This window comes from Gracilinanus agilis, chromosome 4, assembly GCF_016433145.1.
Source record: "Gracilinanus agilis isolate LMUSP501 chromosome 4, AgileGrace, whole genome shotgun sequence".
NCBI lineage: Eukaryota > Metazoa > Chordata > Mammalia > Didelphimorphia > Didelphidae > Gracilinanus > Gracilinanus agilis.
This window is the reverse complement of record NC_058133.1, coordinates 105,759,795-105,782,748: the sequence shown is the minus strand read 5'-3', so window position 1 is coordinate 105,782,748 and position 22,954 is coordinate 105,759,795. Positions and strand designations below refer to the sequence as shown.

The window sequence follows — 22,954 nt, the reverse complement described above, 5'->3', positions numbered from 1 at the left end:
CTCCCTCCTTCCCTGTCTCTCTGCCTCTTTGACTCTTTCTGTCTATTTCTCTCTCTGCCTCTCTGTCACTTTCTCTCTATCTGTTTCTCTCTCTCTCTGCTTCTTTGTCTTTCTCTGTTTCTATTTCTCTCTCCAACTCCCTTCCTCCCTCTCTACTTCTCTGTCTCTTTCTCTCTCTGTCTCTACTTCTCTCTCTGCCTGTCTTTCTCTCTGTCTATTTCTCTCTCCAACTCTCTCCCTCCTTTTCTCTCTCTGTTTCTCTCTGTCTCTATTTTCTCTCTGACTCTCTTCCTCCCTCCCTTTCTGCCTTTCTCTCTGTCTCTGTCTCTCCCTCTCTCTGTCTCTATTTCTTTCTCTCACTCCCTCTCTCCCTCCCTCTTTCTGCCTCACTGTCTCTTTCTTTATGTCTCTATTTCTCTCTCTGACTCTCTCTCTCTCCCTCTCCCTCTATCTCTCTGCTTCTCCTTTTTCTCTGTCTCTATTTCTCTCTCTGACTCTCTCTCTCTCTCCCTCTCCCTCTATCTCTCTGCTTCTCCTTTTTCTCTGTCTCTATTTCTCTCTCTGACCCCCTCTCTCTCCCTTCCTCAATCCAACCAGCTGGATTCAACCAGCTCTCCAAAGCCCTCTTCTTATCTGATCAGCGGCCTACCAGTCAGATTTCCTGGACAAGGGTTGAAATCAGGCCCACACCCTTGTTTGTGGGCTAAAAGGCAATCTCCAGCAGCGAACAGGATTATTCCCAAGACCTGGAGGCTTATAAGAAACAATTTTAAAATAAATACATTCACACACACACACACACACACACACACACACAGATCAGAACAGGGGAAGGGATACAATTAGTGACTGGCATTTTCTATTTGCCCAAGAGCTTTATCCAGTCATCTCATAGCACCTCTGGCTTTGGAGAGAAATACAGAGCCAGAGTCCTGGAGTTCCAACAACCTTGCCCTTCCCAGCTTCCCTCAGCATCACTTCTTGGAAGGGAGGCAATCCACTTGGAACATCTCTGTATTCTGGGTTCCAGTGTAGGGAAGAGGGGAAAGGTAAAGAGAAATGTGATCATGTCACATTTCTCACCCCTTCTCCCCACCCACCCCCACCCCCTAATAAACTAAAGTGCCTCCCTGTCACTTCCAGGGGCAAATACAAAATGCTTTCTTTTGGCATTCAAATCCTTTCATGACCTAGCTCCCTCCTACCTTTCCAGTCTTCACACACCGTATTCCCCAACAGGTACTCTTTGATACAGTGGCACTGGCCTCTATCTATCAAATCCAGCTGGAGGTCTCCCATGCTCTCTCTTCTGGACTCTAACTATGAAGCTTCCAAGGCCCCAAAGAAAATCCATCTTCTATAGGAAGCCTTCTCCAACCCCACTTTAAAAAAAAAAAAACAAAAAAACAACCCTTACCTTCTGTCTTAGAATCAATACTAAATGATTGATACTAAGTATTGATTCTAAGGCATAAGAGCTTTAAGTGCTAGGTAACTGGGGTTAAGTGACTTGCCCAAGGTCACACAGTCCAGTCCCCTTTTAATTCTAGTGTTTTCCCTCTGTTAATTATTTCCCATTTATTATAGTTTATTTTCATGTTGCCTTTTATTATATATTTTGTATGCATGCTGTCTCCCCCTTTAGATTGTAAGCTCCTTGAAGGGCAACACTATCTTTGCCTCCTCTTGTATCCCCAGCTCGCTTAGCATAGTGTCTGGCACAAATGTTTATTGATCAATTAACTGATTTCCCCTCACCCCCATCTCTATTGATCAGTGATATCCCCACCAACCCTTCCTCATCCCTACTCCTTCAGAGCTTTGTAGAAACTCCCTCTGTTGATGTATGTCTATGTGACCAGAGCATTGAGAAATTAAGTTACTTGCTTGTGGTCACTCCCTCCTCTATGAAATGTTTCAGAGGTAGGACATGAACCCAGGCCTCCCTGGATCAAAGTCAAGCTTACTTGGAAAACACTAGTCACCTCAAAAATTTTTTTTTTTAACAAATAAGCATGTGGTTCAGTGTAATGCTTGTCATTATCAAGAGAGATGAACTCATTAGGTCATAACTATAGAACAAAGGTGTACAACAAAGAGTCTCAACAGTGGCTCAAGACACAAGGAAGATCTCTGCAATATCAAGTTATTAGAACATGCTGGGGGCAGCTGGGTGGCTCAATGGATTGAGAGCCAGGCCCAGAGACAGGAGGTCCTGGGTTCAAATCTGTCCTCAGATACTTCCTAACTGTGTGACCCTGGGCAAGTCACTTGACCCACATTGCCTACCTTTACCGATCTTCTGCCTTAGAACCAATACACAGTATTGAGTCTAAGATGGAAGGTAAAGGTTTTTAAAAAAAGAACATGCTAATGGGATACCAGAGGAGGTCATGGCATTTTCATTTATGGAGGAGCTCCAGGAAAGGAAGAGACTACCCTCTCCCTATTTGGAGAGATATTGAAGTGTTAGATGACCTTTTGAAGACCTTCTTTTTAGAGAATCATTCCACAGATGCACCAGTCAATCAATAAGCATTTATTAAACACTCATTCTGTGTCAGGAACTATGTTCTGGGGATAAAAAGAAAAATAAAAATAGTCTCTGCCCTCAAGGGGTTTACATTCAATGGAAGCCAAGGAGTGTCAGGGGACACTCGATTTTTCTGAGGGTCACTTTCCCTACTATATAAAATGAGAAGGATGATTTCTAAAACCACTCCAACCAGTTTTCCCATCTGTAAAATGGGGAGTATAGCCCCTCCCTCACAGAGTTGTTTTGAAGAACAAAAGATATATGTGTAAAACACTTTGTAAGCCTTAAAGTGATACCAGAATACTAGTTGTTGTCATTGTTATTAATAAAAAATATGTCACAGCTATCAAAAAGAAAGAACGTTTGATTGAGTGGGAACATCTAAAAGCTAACCTAAGCACTCTTGATTCCTAGATCCATTCCAAAAATCACCATCCCACCTTCATAAGGTCTTAGGTTTGGAAGAGATCTCACTGATCCACCCATTCGTAAAATGGTGTACCATGATACCATCACTGACAAAGAGTTATCCAGCTTCGGCATGAGACCTCCATCTATTGTGCCTTCTCTCATCTTGGGAAGATTTCAAAGCACTGAAAGCTATAAGGGCTGAGTCCAGGTCATGATCATCATATATATCTGAGAAGGCAGGACTTCAGTCAGTAAGTAAGCACTGAACCAGAAGAAGACTTGTCTCACTTTCCTATCTCAGGTAATAATAGTTCACAGTTCAATAGCAGTTTTAAGGTTTCCTTAGTGCTTTCCTCAAAAGAATTCTCTGAGGTAGGTATATGGGTACATATATCCCCATTTTACAGATGAAGCAACTGAGGCTCAGAAAAAGCATAACCTTTCCAGAGTCATACACCTAAGAAGTATCAGAAGTGTGGCTCCCGTTCTGAGTTGGTCCTTCTTTCCACCCAGCCATAATTCTTTCATTTCAACTATTTGGAAATAACAATAATAACCGGTGCTAATCTGACCTCCAGTGATCCTGAAGCTTTTGGAAAAGAACTATACCAAGCTAAAAGGGCACAGATACAACTGGGTCTCCATGGGGAAGGAGATAAGCATGATTTATTAAGTGCCATTCATCTCCATGCCAACTTCTATGTTGAGCACTGTTTATAAATATCATCTCATATGACCCTCACAATAACCCTGAGAAGTAGCTACTATGGTTTCCTTCTTTTTATAGTTGAGGAAACTGAGGCAGACAAGGATTAAATGACTTGCCCAAGACCACATAGGTAGTAAGTATTTATTATTCAGCATCCACCATGCTGCCAGGTATACTAAGTGAGCTGAGGATACCAAAAAAAAAAAAAAAAAAAAAAAAAAAAAAAAAAATAGCCCCTGTCCTCAAGGAACTTCCAATATAATATTGGAACCAACATCAAAGTGGGATTTTAACTCAGGTCTTCCTAACTTCAAACCCAGCACTCTAACCACTGTACCTAACCACCTAACTATTATCACTATATTTCAAGTAATACCAAGGTTCACAGATGAACAAGTACCATTTCCTAAGCAAGTGAGTCACCTTCCCCATCTATCATCAGGGACTCCACCATCCAAAAACCTTATCAGAGGCCAAGTGGGTTGTTAATCTGAGGCTTCCAGGAGCCTTTCTGACACTGTCTTGAAGGACATTTATCAGCTGAAATGTGCTGATTAAGCGCTAGTAACCCAAGCAGGCACTATTTACCAGCCCAAAGAACCTAGAAGAAGAGAAGAGAAAGCTCCATGTCTAGGTCTCAGCTAAATAAAGAAAGGAGCTGAATGGGGAATGTCATTCTTCATGTCTTCTCTCCTGAGGTTTCAGAAGAATGAAGTACAGGATACATTACCCCTGGACTACGCAAGGGAGAATAATCCAACTATTTCCCAGACCCACAGAAATTCATACTATCTGAAACAAACAAGCAAAAAAAAAACAACAAAAAGGATCTCACCAGAGATCTTGATAAAAATCAAGAGGCAAGAACAACATCAGGAAAGTAAGGCTGCATAGAACCAACTGGAACACAATAGCTCCCTCCTTTAAAATACAAATCTGATGGTTTAGTATGATATAGACCAGAGGTAGTCCTGGGTCCTCCAAGACAATGTCTACAGAACATAAGTTCTTATTTGTCCTTCCAAAATGAAAAAGTAATAAGGATGGTTTTCTCGACATACTATCTTTGCTATCCAAGAATTAGTTTAGTTACAACAGACTCATCACCAGAAACATTGTCACTAGATGAGTTTAGGAACACAGAACTATCTTGCCTAAGAGGTGAAAGGGACCTCAGAGGTCATCTAATTCAACTCTGTCCTCAAGATCTCTATGATCTTGGTATTTGGAGAAATAAATGGAAGCTGCAAAAAAGCAAATTTAGGTTTGATATCGGTAAAAACTTTCTAAAGATTAGAACTATCCACAAACTGCCTGCTGTCATGGGAGGTCTTCAAGCAGATGTTAGATAATGACTTGTAAAATGTGTTATAGTGTGGAGTGCTTTTTGGGTATTGATTGGAAAAGATAGTACCTGAAGTCATTTTCAACTTTTAGCAGACCATCATCTAAGTAGAAAAAAGTCTTACTCTATGCTTACATCTCCACTTTCCTTTTCTTATCTTATTGCTATAGCTAATACTTCTAAAATTATATTCAATAATTATAGTGACAACCAATCTAGCGTTACCCTTGATCTTATTGGGAAGACTTTTAGCATTTCTCCATTATGTATAATATTAGTACTTGGTTTTTAAATAGCTTTCATTGATTTACTATAATGAAGAAGGGTCCATTTATTCTTATTTCTTTTAATGCTTTTTTAATAAACAAAATGGGTGTTATATTATGTCAAAAAGCTTTCTTTGAATCTATTAGTATATTTATTTTAATGGTTTATCTAAAGCCTGGAGCTCGTCTGACCTTAGATTTTACCACCATGTGACCCTGGGCAAGTCACTTAACCCCCTTTGTCTCAGTTTCCTCATTTGTAAAATGAGCTGGAGAAGGAAAAGGCAAACTACTCCAGTATCTTTGCCAAGAAAATTCCAAATAGGGTCATGAAGAGTAAGAGACAATTGCAGCAACTGAACAACCACAAAATCATATTTATAGCAGTGTTCCTATTAGTAACCAACCCTGAATTCTTATTAAAGTACAACCTAGTCATAGTGTATAATTTTTAAATGTATATATAATTAATTTTAAATCTGAATTAAAAATTTTAACATATTATTATAACTTTTTGGCTAATATTTTATTCAATATATTTATGTTAATGGTCATTAGAGATATAGTTCTCTTTCCTTGCTGTATCTTTTCCTGGATTCTAGTTGAGACTTAAAAGAAACCATGAACAGAACACAGGGAAGGAATGCATTCCAGGCATGATGGGCAGCCAGTGAAAATGCAGGGCATCAGGAGACTAAGTATCTTGTGCAAGGAAGCCAGTGTGATTAGATCACAGAGTACATGGAGCAGAGTAAGGTATCAGAGTATAAGGGCTGTTTTGAGGACCAAATGAGATAACATAAGTAAAATACTTTGCAAACTTCAAAGTGCTATGTAAATGCTAATCATCATCATCATCATCATCATCATCATCATCATCATGACCAGAAAGGTAAGAAAGGGTCAGATTAGGAAAGACTTAAAAAGTCAATCAGGAGCAGGTAGGGTTAAAAATGTCAATCAGAGGATTCCCTACATGGACTTGGAGGTAATAGGGAGCCACTAGAATTTATTGAATAGCTCCAAATTGCCATCCAGAATGGTTGGATCAGTTCACAACTCCACCAGCAATGCATTAATGTCCCAATTTTGCCACATCCCCTCCAGCATTCATTACTCTCCCCTTCTTTCATTTTAGCCAATCTGCTAGGTGTGAGGTGATGCTCAAAGGGCTATAAAAGACTGCCTGCCCTTTGATCCAGCCATAGCATTGTTGGGTTTGTACCCCAAAGAGATCATAGATAAACAGACTTGTACAAAAATATTTATAGCTGCGCTTTTTGTAGTGGCAAAAAACTGGAAAATGAGGGTATGTCCTTCAACTGGGGAATGGCTCAACAAATTGTGGTATATGCTGGTAATGGAATACTATTGTGCTCAAAGGAATAATAAACTGGAGGAATTCCACGTGAACTGGAAAGACCTCCAGGAATTGATACAGAGTGAAAGGAGCAGAGCCAGAAGAACATTGTACACAGAGACCCGATATATTATGGTAAAATCGAATGTAATGGACATCTGTACTAGCAGCAATGCAATGACACAGGACAATTCTGAGGGATTTATGGAAAAGACGCTGCCCACATTCAGAGGAAGGACTGCAGGAGTGTAAACACAGAAGAAAAGCAGCTTCTTGAACACATGGGTTGAGGCAGACATGATTGGGGATTTTGATTAGAAACTACCACACCAATGCAATGATCAACAATTTGAAAATAGGTCTTGATCAATGACACATGTTAAAATCAGTGGAAATGTGCATTAGCCAGGGGTGGGGGGAGGGTGAGGAAAAAAAAAGAATTTATTGAATACTAGAGTAGTGTACTCAGTCCTGTGCTTTAGGAGGATTACTTTGATGGAAGTGGAAGATGGACTGGAGTGAGAAGGGACTTAAGGAAGGGAGATAAACTTGAAGGCTATTGCAATAACTCAAGTGTGAAGCCATGAGGACCTATATCAAGATGGTGGCAGCATCAGGGGAGAGTGTGGGATGTACACCTGAGATGTAGAAGAATTGACTGAACTCAGGAAGAGATTGAATGTAGGCAATGAGAGAGAATAAGAAGTAGAGGATGACATCTGGATTGGGAGCCTGGGTTAACAATGCTGCTTAGAGGTCAAGAAGGATGCCATTTGGGGTACCTGGGCAGTTCAGTGCTTAGAGAGCCAAGTCTGGAGTCAGGAAGACCTGGGTTCAAAATGGGCCTCAGACACTCCCCAGATGTGTGACCCTGGGCAAGTCACTTAACCTTAATTGCCTAGCCCTTATCACCCTTCTGCCTTAGTACAATCACTTAGTATCCATTCTAAAACAAAAATTAAGGGCTTAAAAAATGAAAAGAAAAGAAAGATAAGGATTTAGAAAAGGCCACTAGATGTGGCAATTAAGAGGTCAGTGGTCATTTATAATGGTTTAATTGAATAAATGAGGAAGCTAGATTACAAAGGGTTAAGGAATGAGAGGAGAACTATAGGCATTAAGAGTAGGTAGCTTTTATCAGAGTGTAGCTATTCTAGGAAGTAGATATAATACAATAGCTGGAGAGGAATGGAAGGATTAAGTGAGGAATTTTTTGGTGTTTTGTTTTTTTAAGGAAGGCAGAGATGTGGCCCTAAATGAGGAGTTAAAAAATAGATTCAAGATTAGAGCAGGGATGATTGGGTTGGGGGGGAAATAATCTACCATATTGACATTCCTGGTATAAAGAAAACTAGAAGACTTTTAAAAAGTAGCTAAATGGAAGAATGACTCAGGTTTTCTTCAGAAATGAATTAAAGGGGTTGAGTTCATCATGTACTCAAAGGAAACAAAACATATTCATGGGGCACTTGATCATCTTGCTTTGCAGTATTTACAAGGAGCAAAAACAAACAGACAATTGCAAGAAAAACTGCATAGTACAAGACAGCATCCATCGAAATGTAATTCTCAGAAATTATGAAAATACTATAAAGTAGTGAAATTACATCAAGAACTTCAGAAGTTCTTGATGTAATTTCAAATTCCAAATTAAATCAACATGTGCTTTGATAAATGACTATTTCAATGTAATTTAGGCTTAGATTTATTGATAGTGAAAAAGTATGTTGGAAAATATTACTCAGGATCAAGAAATGAAAGAGGCCAGTATGTTTTGGTACTCAGTAGTCTCATGCCTATATGTGCTGTAAGGAAGGAAGAGGAAAAGCATTTATTAGTCACCTACTGTGTACCAGGCTCTGTGTTGAGTACTTTACAATTAGTAGGCCAAATGATCTTCACAGCAACTCTGGGAGGCAGGTGCTATTATTACCCTCATAACAGTTGAGGAAACAGTTGAGGCACACAGTGGTTGAGTAGCATGCCCAGCGTCACACAGTTAAAAAAGTGTCCAAGGCTAGATTTGATCTCGGTTCTTCCAGACACCAGAGCCAGTACTCTCTATTCCCTATACCAACTAGCTACTAAGATGATAGCTGGAAGATGCTGGCTATGGAAAGCACTGAATACTATCCCAAGCAATGAAATCTGATGTATCTTCATGGACAGGAAATGAGTTTACTGACACGGGATCAGGAGTCATTTTAGAGTCAGCAATGTGTGTACAATCAGATCATCTACTAGTTAGAGCAAAGGTCAAAATTCATTCCAAATTAGAAGAAAGGATAAATGAGAAAACACCATAATTACAGCAGCTCCAATGAGATCTACTTCAACAGGCTGCTACTTGGGGAAAATAGAAGAAAAATGGATATTGACGCCATCGCCATTTCTTAGAGAAGTCTAAAGGATACAGAACAGTTCTCTCAATAAGGATAATCCATCTAGCCTACTCACCATCTCAATAGACAAACACCAAAAAAAATTTTTTTGATAAATGGAGAGATAAGGCAGCCAAGGGCAAGACTACAGTAAAGGCCAACAAGTTTATTTGCAAAACAATAGACTAAAGTTTGACAGACAATTAAGAACTATCCAAACAGCAACAAAAAGCAGTTGATGGAAAAATAATCCCTCAAAAAGCTTAGTTTAGGATCTATTCATCCATTAAACTCAGATTCCAACATAGATCTTCCACCTTCAAATTCACCATGCTACCTTTAAGTTTAGGGTGCCTGATTTTTCTTTCCTGAAGTTTCTCAAAGCCTAACTTAAGGTTTTCTCCTAAAACTACTCTTTCTTCACCTCAAGCATTTATCCAGATGAAGAAGCCTAGGACTTGGCCTCAGTTATTCTCCCAGGAGAGAAAGGTAATAAAGGCACTAATCCACCATCCCTCCCAGGAGAGACTAACGATACTAGGAGGACATTAAAAGAAGAAACAGAAGGAGAAAAACAAATAGACCAAAAAGAGGAAGAAGACTATAAATCATAAAATTGTAAAAAAAGATTGTAAAAAAGATTTTTATAAGAATTTTTTTTTCAGTACCACATCTGAACCCTACTATCAATCACAATCTGGAATTTGCTTCTTCAAGAAGTGGAAATAGGGGGTCAGCTGGTGGCTCAATATATTTAAAACCAGACCTAGAGATGGAAGGTCCTAGGTTCAAATATGGCCTTAAACACTACCTAGCTGTGTGACCGTGGGCAAGTCACTTAACCCCTCATTGCCTAGCCCTTACCACTCTTCTGCCTAGGAACCAATACACAGTACTGACTTCAAGACGGAAGGTAAGGGCTTAAAAAATCCCCAATCCTTGTCCTTGTTATCCTTTCCCTGAGTATAGATAGAGTTCAACAAGTAGCTTCCTAAGTGGTCTTTGTATCACGGGCCCTGGGAAGGGACTCAAACGCAGTCAGATCCTGAACATCATCCAAGACAAATCAATAGCCCAATACTAATCTATCCAACCCCAGGTTGGACCCGGAAAGGTTACTCATCTATTTAACCTCTTGAGGGTCCTTCTTGGGCAACTGTTAGAGAGAAAGGGATAAATTATAGCAGTCAAAGGTGATCGGAGTTGATGTTCCTCCATCATCTGCAGCTGAGGAGAGTACAGATAGCTACATCAACATCATTGTACATCTATACATCTCTCCCTTGGTCCCCTTTTATTTATAACAACACTATGGTCTCTAAAGAATTAAGTTGCAGATCACCCAAAGGGCAGCAGAGGCGGCACATGATGGGTATGACCAGACTATAACATATTACAAACAGGAAATTGCACAGAAGAAGCAATATAAAGGATTTTATCCAACATCGATGCAAAAAGTCTTCACACTGTAAGAACAAGCAATAATTGTTGATCACTCTTGTACTCCATTGGCATCTCCACACTACCAAGAGAATGTGAACATTGGACACATACCTTGTTGTGAACTTACAAGAGCACATGGAAGAAAGTTGCATGAGATGGGTAAGAATGTATAGGCTAAAATCTGCATCACTAGAGGGAATTCCCACATTAGTGAAACCACAGATTCACCCGAATATTGGAATAATCTCATTATTGGGATATATGACTATAAATCACTAGGCAGTCTGATTTCAGAAGAATCAGCATTGTAGGTAATACAAAGGCCACTGAAAAGACCCATAGAATGTAGGCTTCGGGATGTTACAAAGATATGTGTATAAATAAGATAAGGGATATATATAACCAGAAAGAAAAAAAAAAGAGGAAATAATGAGGATAAATTAGATGCCTTTTTCATAAGATCAGGAGTAAAGCAAGGATGTCATTACTTGTTACTACTATTTGATGTAGTTCTAGAAATCTTAAGCTATAGCAATAAGACAAGAAAAAGAAATTGAGAGAATAAGCATGAATAAAGAAGAAACAAAATCACCACTTTTTTGCAGAAAACGTAATACTTTTCTTAGAGAATCCTAAAGAGTCAAGTAAAAAGTAATTGACATAATGAATAACTTCAACAAAGCTGCAGGGTAGAAACAAAATCCATACATCACTAGTAAACCTACATATTACCAACAAAACTCAACAGGAATAAACAGAAAAATTCTATTTAAAATAATTCTAGATTGTGTAAAATAGGGAGGTCTACTTAAGACAAATCACACACAGAAACTATGAATACAACTACAAAATACTCTTTTCAGAAATAAAGTTCTAAATAAATGCAGAAGTATTCATTGCTTATGGAGAGGCTGAACCAACATTACCAAAATGACAATTCTATCAAAATAATTTTACTTATTCAGTGCCATACCCAAACTACCAAAGGATTATTTTACAGAGCTAGAAAAAAACATAATAAAATTCACCTGGAGGAACTGAAATCTTAAGGGAAATAATGGGGAGAGGGAGCAGGGACTGAGAAGGAAGAGGACCTGGCAACACTAGATTTCAAATTGTAGCACAAAGTAATAATCATCAAAAGTATTTCATACTGGGGACAGCTAGTAGCACAGTAGATAGAATGACAGACCTGAAGTCAGAAGGACCTGGGTTCGAATTTGAAATCAGATAGTTCATAGTTGTGTGACCCAGGGCAAGATGCAACCCCAAATGCCAAGCCCTTGCCAATATTCCTCTTAGAACTGATGCTAAGATAGAAGGTAAAGGTTAAAAACATTTTTTAAAATTTAAATATTTCATACTAGTGAGGAAATAGAGAGACCAACAATGGGACAGATTAGTTATACAACATACTGGAGCAAACACAGTAGCCTAGTGTTTGATTAACCCAAAGACCTCCCAATACCAAGGTAAGAATTCACTATTAGAAGTAGTCTGGCAGAAACTAAATAGACATCAATGGTGACATTACAAACAAATTAGAGTAGCATAGAAGTTACCTTTCAGATCTAGGGAGAGAGGAAGAGTTCATTCATGATCAAAAAAGCGTTAGAGAAGATCAAAGAAGATAAAACTGACAATTTTGATGACGTAAAATTTAAAATGTTTTGTACAAACAAAATCAATATATCTAAAATTAGAATGAAAACAGCTAGGGAGAAGAAAGCTTTCAACCAATTTTCTCTGATAAGAGCCTCATTTCTAAGATAATAAAGAACTGATTTAAATTTATAAGATAAAGATATTCTTAGCTCATAAGAATAGGCACCATTCTTCAACTGATAAATGTGTTAAAGGATATGAACAAACAATTTTTAAGAAAGAAATCCAAACTCTCAGTAACCATATAAAAAATGCTCCAAAGCACTAATAATTAGAGAAATGCAAATGAAAGAAGCTCTGAATTTCTGCCTCACACAGAACAGATTGGAAAAGTTGGCCAAAAGTGGAGAATGACAAATGCTGGAGAGTTTGTGGGAAAACAGGCATATTAGTGTGGTGATGGGTGATACAGCCATTCTGGAAAGCAATATGGAACTGGGTCCCAAAATTTACCATACTGTTCATATCCTTTGACCCAGAGGTACTGCTACTAAAGCTATAATTCCAAAGAGATCAAAGAAACAGGAAAAGGAGCCATATGTACAAAGATGCTTATAGCAGCTCTTCTTAAAGGTAGCAAAAACCTGGAAACTAAGGGCATGCCCAGTAACTGGAGAATAGCTGAACAAATTATGGCATATGAGTATAATGGAATATTATTGTGCCATAATAGAAACCTAGGAACATTCGTAGGAACTGGTAAAATGAAATAAGCAGAATCAAAAGAACAATTTATAAAGTAACAATATTGTTAAGAAAAAAAAAAGACTTGAGAACTCTAATCAATGCAATGGCCAATCACAATTCCAATGAGCCAATGATAAAGGATGCTAAGCAGCTACTGACAGAATGTATGATAGACTAGGGTATAGATTAAAATATGCTTTTTTTTGTTTTACTTGACTATGCAAATTTGTTATGAGGGTTGTTTTTTTTTTAATTGAAGGCAAATGGGGATGAATATTTTTATTCATTGAAAAAGTAAAATTTCATTTAAAAGGTAAAAATAACATTTTATACCATTAACAAAAAAAAGTGGATGAATGACATAATGAGAGGAGGGATAAAATATGGGCAGCCTGAAGCCTGCACTGGGCTCACAAAGTATGAAAATAATCAGAAGGCTCTGAAATATTAGAAATGGTCTTCTATGAAGAATTTTCGGAATGATATACATAAGAATGAAACAGGATAATAAAGTGTAAAAGGTAGGGAGGTACAGTGGAATGAGCCCTGGCTCGGGAAGTCAGAGGAACAAGGAGTTCCAATCTTGCTTCTGGAAGTTATGACTTCTGGGTCCTGGAGCCTTTGAATTTATATCTAGGTGTGGGCTGTAGAAGTATTCTAGTATGATTTTTTTTTTCATTTTAAAGATAAGACTGAGGTCTAGAGAAGGAAAGCATTGCCCAAAGTCCACAACTAATAAATGGCTTAGGTAGGACTCCAAACAAGGCCCTCCTCCAATGCTAAATTTAGCATTTTTTCCTTCTCACTCAGCTGCCTTCTACTACACCAATGAGATTTATCCTCATTTGGAAATAAGGAAATGCTCATCATGAAAAAAAGGTTCATTGCCCAATAGATAGAAGCTACCCCTGCCCTAAAGGCTTAAAAGAGAATAACAAATAAAACCAACATTTCCCAATCTTAACCTATTTCCACATCTAGATAAAGGGAGATGAATTTGAGTTATACTACAGAATACTAGTAGACTAGGAATGAGAAGATTTGAGTTCAAGTACTGCCTTTGCTAATTTCTTTGCTGTTTACGGTCTAAAAAAATTACTTCACTCCCCTGAGGTTCAGTTTCCCAATTCATAAAAAAAAAAGTAATAATATTTTCCCTATCTATATAGGGGCATTTTCTTATAAGACTCAAATGAGAGGTGAAGTATAAAACTGTAACCCTGGAAGGCAAATTGTTATTCATGGGATTTACAGACAGAAGGTTCAAAATGAAAATGGGACCAAGTCTGTAAATAATGAAGTCTTCCTTCTGAGTAGGCAGCCAGGTTTGGTTTTGTTTTTTAAAGTATGGCTACCTGAAATAGAAAAACTTTACAATACCAAATGGATTTCCATGGATCTTGAGACAAGTTCCCTGAAATCTCCTAGTTCTAGCTAGATGGTAAAAGGGAGCTACTTACAAGTATCTGCTCACATTCTATGAATCTATACAACAAACTATGGATAAATTTCCTAGTTAATACCTTTATCTTCCCCTCACAGAATAAACTGATTAACTCCAACTGGTAAGCTTAGTTATCTGTAAAATTTCTTTATCCCTCTTACAGGAACATTAGCTTCTGGAGAGCAAGAACTATATATATTCTTTGTCTCTGTATGCCCAATGGCTTAGTATAATTAAGTGGGTTCTAGATATACTTGCAATTCTTGGCTGGTTTAATTCCAAGCATAGACCAAGTTTTGAATGGGATTGTAACTCCTAATATGAGCCTATTTACCTCCCTGGGTGTCTTTCCCTCCCCCCATTCCTATCAGGAGCTTGGTCAGGGAAAATCTAAACAAGTTTGGAAACCACCCAAACATAGGTCAGACTGTGGGGAGTACCAGAGACCAGGCTCTCCCAGCTTAAATGGGACTCTACTGTTCAGGGACAAGAAGACACTCTTTGGCGTGTCTGCTCTGCTTCCTCTTCTCCAACAATATAGTGCATTTAATAGGACCAGAATGTCAAAGAAAAAGGAGGGGGATAATTGGCTCTAGAACCTAGGCTGTGGGTATGAAGAACCTAGCTTCTCTGTGACCATCTGCTTTCTAGGGAAGTCTCTTGGTAATGAGAGCCTATCAGAAAGGGGAGTAGTTAAAAAAACCTTTTTAAGTAACCCCATAATACTATGAATTTTGGTTGTAGAACAGCAACAGCTTAAGTTGCATACAACATAATAGGGGTTGGGAGGGAACAGGTGTTCACTGGATGCCAGTACAGGGCTAAGTACTTTACACAAACATTATCTCAATTAGGGAAGGGCCCTGGACTAAGAAGAGCAAGTTCCAATCTCAGCTTCTCTGTTTACTTTGTAATAATCTTGGGCAAGTTCCTGGCTTTATTTATATTCCTCACCTTTAAAATGAAGGACATTGACACTAGTATATTTCACAACAAAAAGCAAATGGAGTAAGATAAGGATTTAATCAGCATCATGTTTCATAAGTGATAACTATGAAAATAATTATAGTAATAGCTCATACTTAGGTGATGCTTTATATTGCCTTAAAAAATGGTTACATGGGGATTGTTTATTATTCCTATTTTACAAATGAGAAGATTGATACTTTGAGAGATTAAATTACTTGCCCAGAGTGAAGGTAACAAGTTGGTGTTTGAAGAGGGGCAGGATACTGTTTCCAGGAAGGGGGACTGCATAAAAATCTGTGAACATTAGCTTAAAAGCCCAAACCAATTTCTTATGAGTCAATATCCCATTCCTTCTGTTTCTTTGAGTAAAATTCACAATAAGTACCTCCAGGAAGGAATGTGAGACCTGAGATGAAAGGGGAGGGATAGAAAAGAAGGCTGGGCACTTAAAGTTTGTCTATACCACACGGCTAAAACAGCTACATTTTTATTAAAGTAACAAAAAAGTGTACATTTATCAATAGAGCTGTACATTCTTTCATATAAAAACACTATACAATATACAATTAGTAACCTTTGTCCCCTCTGTCAGAATAGCTTACAAACTCACTACCATGTTTTACTTAATAGGAGAGCCAATCCTGCTCAACAGTCCAGCTCTGAGATTTTGTTTTTTTAAAAGTAAATATTAAGGAAGAAAAAAGAGAAAAAGATCAAGAGACCACAACTGGCAGGGTCCTGTGTGCAGGCAGAGGCACAGACATATTCCACAGTGATTCACAGCTGTTGGTTGGTGTTCTGACCCATCCCACAGGTCAAGGAACCAATTCCCTGCCCTCTGGATTAAGAATTAATTTTAAATTGAACATAATACTCCAACCAGGGTCTAGAAGCTGGCACAAAATTTGGTGCAGTTAGAAAGGGGGCAGGACTAGAATAAAAGAGTAGGGAGTGTTTGGTTATTAGCACCTTATGAATCAGGAAATAGAGCAGCTTGGGAAATCCTAAGGGGAAAAGAAAGCTGAGGGGAGACTTCCACAGGAGGGGATAGGAAGGGAGGGAGAGGGATTCTTTACTAAGCCCTAGCAACAGGAGCTTCACCAAGCTGATCAGATGCTCCAGCTGCATCCATCCGAGGTTCTGATAGGGGATACCTGAAGCCTTCTCAACCCTACCCCCTACTCCCATGGATGGGGTGGGAAAGAGGCAAAAGGGATACTCTTTTCTAGTGCAGTTTTCTATTTCTCCCCAACCAAGAACAGTAAATATTGCACAATTCTACTAACGGATTGGAGTCACATTTAGAGAAAGACACTACTCTTCCACCACCAGACACTCAGTGCCAAGGAGAAGTAAATGCCCAAAGGTTTGTTTTTAGAGGCAGCCCATGAGAACAATGCCAACGCCGGTAGAAACTGGGGCTCAGGCAAGAGGCGCCCTCAAAACAAACTAGCCAACTGGAGCTCAGAGGGCCTCAGGAAGACTGATTCTTCATGGATGCCATCAAGATGGCTAAAGAATCATACCACCAAGACACTCTGAGTTGCAGGAGGCCATATTGCACAAGGCTTGAGAACTTTTGTCCTAAAAGGATGGGGGGCAGCTCTAGTGACAGCCCAAGAACAAGGAGGGGGAAAAGAAAGGGGAGATTTGTGCTTTGAAAAGAAGACTTGTCATAAAAGACCTGAAGTTCCCTGTAGCTTTTGAGTTCACCTCTCAAAGGGATAATGGCAGCAGCATCAGGACTTTTGTGTGGTTCTCTATAAGCAGGGCAGCAGACAAGGCTGCCAGTCCAAAGAGTATTCCCCATTGAGAGTTCTTTGGGCCCCAGCCTTCCATTACAAATCATCCCCTTGAGAATTCAGCATACACACATACACATACACAGAGCAGCATAAAGCAACATGGAGATTTTGTGCAGGTTTCCTTACCCTTCTATTCTATTTCTGACCCTCTATCACCAAAAAAAATCTAGATAAAAATAAAAACCTCAAGAACGTGTAGAAATCACAGCTGGGATGTCAAAACCTTCAAGACCCTGAGGGTATTATCAGGACTATTTCTTCATTTCAAGAAAAGTTGATCTAGGCAGGAGGAATAAGGAAATTGCCTTTTATTCCCTGCCAGGATCTCATCAGAGGGGAAAAAAAGAAAAAAGGAAAAAAGAAAAGAAAGGCAACATAGAATTTCAAAAGTTTAGGCTTGAATGCCCTTTTTAGCAAAAGAGAATCAGATCAGGATGCTGGAACCCCAGTGGTGGGTGTAGGAGAGGCTATAAACTGAAAATCTCCTATACCCTTCCTCCCACCCAGGGTACACCCTGATCTTTCTCATTCACAGTTGCTAACCATAGATGCTCTCATTTTCCCTAGGGTGCTGACCAGGCTCCTACCTTATCTCCTTCCCAACCCTATCATCACCTCCATCCTGCCAGGTCCATACCCCTAAACTGCTTCCCCTCCCCATTGGCAGACACTGGCTTCAAGACACTCAGGCTCACAACATTTCTCTCCAAAGGCACCATAGGAGGCCACTTCCAAGCAGCTCCCAGTAAGGATATTTTTTTCTTTCAAAAAAAAAATTTGGTTTTTTTCCCCCTTTTTTAAAAAAAATATATATAAATAACTCTTCATTTAAAAATATGATTCCCCAAGTTGAGGTATGCAGTAGCCTGTTGTCACGGCTGAATGAATACAGTAGATTGCTGGGGGGGCAGTAGTACGGGTCTTAACTGGAGACCGCCATCACATAGTTCTTTGAGGGGCTGCTCCGGCCCAACATAATTTGGTTCTTGCAAGTGAGGAGTCCATAAGAAGATGGAGTGGGCCCTGCCTCGTAGAGCACACAAATTGATCCATCTTCCCCAATTCGGTAGGATACTTCATAGGGGTCCACCCAAAGGGTCAACTCGCTAGGCAGCAGGCGGTACAGCTGAGGCAGGCTGAGTCCAATCTGCCTGGCTACCTTGCTGATGATGGGGTCCATCTTGTGGTTGATTCGGATGCAGCGGTAGCCTGAACCTTTCGATGGCTTTTCTGGGAACCAGTGGTGTTTATAGTGTTCTGTGGAGGGAAATGGGGAGATTCCCTGGTTAATTCAAGGCAGGTTGGCTCCGGCTATGCCAAGGGCAAAGCCAGGGTGGCCATGGTCTAAATCTGCAGGCAAAAGGAAGGGAACCTAAGCAACTTTGTAAGCACACTTCATCACAGAACAGTTTCAGAGATCTTCTGCCCCTGAGGGGGCAGGAAAACCGAGATATTCTGACAAAGGCTCAGGAAAGGCTGTAATAACTGCAGCTAGCTAGCATCAGAGAAAACTTTGACCTTCCTGCAGTGCTCACCCTGGTGGTAGTGGTCTGCAGAGGCAGCCTCTTACAGTAGCTCCAGTTTAAGGATGGGCTTGATTGTTTTAGCATGCCCAGGCTTGGCCTCTGGAAGCTCCAGGGGCAATCCGCTCAGACCAGAGGCCAGAAATTCTGATTCCAGCTTTATGGGATTATGGAACAAATCACCTTCCTTCTCTGGGTCCTCGGGGCCTCTCACTGTAAAATTATAGCGCCCGATTCTCCTAAGGCTTCCGCTCAGAAAAACCCTCCGCCAATAGACCCAAGAGCTCCGGCCTTGCCTTCAGGCTTGTTTTGATAAAAAAAAAAACAGTCGCAATCCCGAAGGAGCCAGTTCACAACAGCTGGTAGCTGGGTCTCGTCCCCCACAGCCTCACCAGATCTTTTGGACTTAGTCTAGCCTCCGCTACCCCCACACCTCCCGAAAAGTGGAGTTTACTCTTCCGGACAAGGCTGGACACCAACACAAACTAAGACAGAAGGTAGATAGGGTAAGGGGAACCGAAAGAAACTGACGGGGAACTCCACTTGAGCCCCACTGACTCTCAAGTCTACCCAAACCCGGAGTTATAAGGAGATTTCGTGTAACCATCAAAGGAACGCGGCTGTGTATCCCTGAGGATCAAACGGATTCAGGCAGGGACAAAGGATTGTGCCCCACAACGGAATCGGTGGTCAGCATCCCGCGACTTCTGCTGTCCACCGCCACCCTCCCTTTTCGGGATGATAATATTAATATTTCTCAACCACTCACATCTCTCTGCTGGAGAACAATTTTAATAACTCGCATTTCTGGATTACTTTTAGGTTGGATTACACAAACTGGGCACTTGGAGAAAGCATTTGCACCCCGGGGGTACGGAAAAGTGTTGGACGGGGTGGAGTTGGGGTGGAATGTTGGCACTGCCCGGATGATGGCGGGGGCAGGGCGGGGGGGGGACAGTTTGGGGCGGGTGGGACTGGAAGGGTCCCTGGCCAGGTGCCACCCCCGACAGGTCAGAATCCCACTGAATATGCCCACCTGTGAGTGCCTCCTGAAGGGCCCCGCTGAAAACTTGTAGCCTCTGTTCGCTTACACAGCCCCGGGTCCTCAACAAGCTGGAAAGGAACCCCACGGCGGCGGCGATCTCCGGGAGCATATCGGCTCTCTTCCCCGTCCAGCGTGTCTGGCTCATCTCGGGCGGACTGTTGGTGAGTGGGGCGGCGGGGACAGTGATGCTGGCACCAGCAGCAGCGGGAAGGGGAGAGTTCGCCAGGCTGGACCAGCCACTACTCTGAAGACTCGGGCTGAGTTGACTTCCAGACCGTCCGAGGTGCTGCAGCTAAAGCTCTGCCCGGACTTGTAGCCCGTCTCTTCTTTTCATAGCCTGAGTGAGGGAGGGGAAGACGGCGGCGGCGCTCATTGGCCAGCGTGGGGCTGGGCCAGCCTCGTCCCGCAACCCGCACTCCACCCGCTGCTGCCGCCTCCGCCTCCTCCGGCGCTTATGTCATCTTGGAGTGACGTCAGTGCTGGGAACCAGAGCAGGATCTTGGAGACCAGAGGAACTGTTGAGGAGTGCAGGTAGGGAATAGAGGGTAATGGGAAGTTGGATAACGTGGAGAGAAAGCAGGAATAACAGGGAGAGAGGAGAGAAACAAGGGGCAGAGGAGACAGAAAAGGGGTGTTAATGGATTCTGATCCCCTTCCGGAATGTCCTCCCCCTCCCTCGGGTTCAAATGTGGCTTCAGATAGTGCCTAGCTAGGTGACCCTGGGCAAGTCACTAGCCCTTGCCACTCTTCTGTCTTAGAATTGATACTAAGAGAGAAGGTCAGGGTTATTTTTTAAAAAGAAGAATGTCCTCCCCTCTCCACTTATCCCAAACCTACCCTTTCCTAAGAGTGTCCAGCTCTCCTTCACCCTGACCACCACTTCTCAAGACCAATATTTCAAAAATTCATGAGATGTTCCCCTACTCAAAGAACACCAATTGCTGTCCATTGATTACAAACTACAGTACAAACTATTCATCTTGGTATATAGAAAGCTTTCTACCTTCTGCCTCCAAATCTATTCCATCCTCACTCTAGCCAGACAGACTGAAAAGAGTCAGGACCTCAAAAGAAACAGACTGTCTTTTTTTTTTTTTTTTTTTTTTTTTTTTTTTTTTTTTTTTTTGGTGCAGTCCCTCCCTTCATTATATTCAGAAAAGCTTTTCAAAGTTAACCTTTCCAAAACTTTGTTTAACATCCATTGAGTGACTCCTATAAACTGAGAGCACAAAAAAAGATATTCTGGATACAAAGACACAAATGTACTCCTACTTATCCTCAGGAAGCTTTCATTCTCTATCAAGAGACAACATGTACAATACAATCACTTGAGGAAGCCTCCCCTAGTCCTTTAGAATCATGGATATAAGCATACATAGATGTTTCCAACTCCCTTCCTTTTACAGAATAGGAAGCCAAGCCTCAGAGGAGGTAAGAAAAAGTTAAAACCAGGATTTGGATGTATTTTGTACCTCTCTCCCACCTCAGCACTTAGTAGGGTAATTTGCAGGAATTGATTTTTTTTTTTTAATGAATAAATGAAATAGCTTTGAAGCGAATTGGAGAAAAAAGAAGGAAGGGAAGAATTGAGGAGAGAGTACAAGCGAGAGGTTTGAAGCATATGGGTGTGTATGGGTGTGTTCACCTCACTGGCATGGTATAGTGGAATTAGTATTATTTAGGGTGTTCAAAAATCGAATATTAAATCCTGGCTCTGCTATTTAGAATGTGACTGACCAGGAGCAAATTATTTCCTTTCTCTGATCCTGTTTCCTTCTCTGTAAAATGACAATGTTGACCTAGACCCAGTGATGGTGAACTTTTTAGTGCCCAAGTGCCCAAACTGCAACCCTCACCCTGCATGTGAGCCTCCCCCTTACCCCAGACAGGGGAGGGAGGAAGCATTCACACTGAGCTGCTGGGCAGAGGGTTAGGTGATATGAGAAATGTCCTCAGGCATGGTGGAGAGGGGAAGGAGAGCAGCCCCCTCCAGCAGGCATGCCATACATAGGTTCTACAACATAGACCCAGATTTCCTATTAGCCATGTTCCAATATCTAGAGCCTATCATGCTGTATGGGTGTGTAGGGTATTTAGGGAGGACTAGCATCTCTGGTATGAGGGCTTTTCAGGATTGTTCGTGTACCCTTGGCTCCCCAGCTCTCACCTATGGCTCCAAGAAGCTATAATATTCACATTGGCTATTCCTCTGTAAACTATGTTGGCCAACAGGCTAAACCAAGTAGGCTGAGGGTAACCAACAGGCCTCAAACCCATTGGTGAGTTAAGGGAATATCTACCTCAACCATGTGAACACTTCCCCATCAGAATGGACAGAAAAGAACAATTTGTTTCAACAGCCATAAAAGCAGCTACAGAATACCTAGAGCTTGTTGACACATCAAAGAAGCCAAGGTCATCCATTGCACCCTAGGCCATCACCACCCTAGTCACTTTGACTTTTGTCTTGGTAATTGACTTTGATGACTCTGGAAGGATGAGGCTGTACTCTTCTAACTTAACATCTTAGCATATTGGCTTGGAAGTTTAGACACTTCAACATACATTTTCTCATTCAGTCCTCACAACAACCTCAAATTTTTCTTCGCAGTTTATAGAAGAGGAAATCAATACCCATGGAGATTAAGTTAAGGATGAGACTAAGCTAAGTGATTTACCTGTGACATTATAGCTCATTAATAACTTTAATTCTTAGAGAGGGAAAGGTTTATTGGTATCTAACAAAAATTAAAACTAAGTCACTTTAAACAACTAATAAACAATATTCACTTTAATCAATCAGTTGATAAACATCTTTCAAGCTCCTTCTATGTGTCATCTATGATGCTAAATTCTAGGGAAAATATACTCCCTGCGCTCAAGGAGTTCACTAATGTGGGAGACACATACAAAAACTAGGTACAAATGAGCTATTTATGGACTAAATTGAAGATAATCAATAGATTTACTCCAGGCTAAGGGTTCACCTTTGGTCTGCTGAAGCCATTTGTTTGGCTTTGCCATGCATTGACCCACCAGTCGGGGTTATGACACCTGTATATGTTACCTAACCGAAAAAGATTTTTTTTGTGTGTGTGAGTAGGGGGTGAGAGGTGAGATAAAGCATCATTGTCCAAGAAGGCTTCCATGAGCCAGATGTTTCAGAAAGAGGGTAGTGTGTCCAGGTGATTTGGACTCCATTCCCCTACCAGAAATTTTCTAAGAAGTTCCACTGCCAGAGTTACTATTGTCAGCAACAAAACATCAGACACCTACAACTATACATCCCAGAGACCATATGCCCAGATTTTCCAGAAGAGAACACATTCAAATGTTCAAAATTCAGCTAGAGCTGGGGAGAGTCC

The 22,954-nt window shown here is 40.8% G+C and overlaps 1 protein-coding gene across 1 annotated transcript; it reads right to left on the bottom strand.

The window, feature by feature from the left end:
- Positions 1-15,668: 15,668 nt before the first annotated feature.
- Positions 15,669-19,873, bottom strand: BTG2 (BTG anti-proliferation factor 2). Its single transcript, XM_044673686.1, has 2 exons — positions 19,581-19,873; positions 15,669-18,278 (listed from the first exon to the last, which is right to left on the bottom strand). The coding sequence occupies exons 1-2, from the start codon at positions 19,732-19,734 to the stop codon at positions 17,944-17,946; spliced, it is 489 nt and encodes a 162-aa protein (XP_044529621.1). The 5' UTR covers positions 19,735-19,873; the 3' UTR covers positions 15,669-17,943.
- Between the last annotated feature and the right edge of the window lie 3,081 nt (positions 19,874-22,954).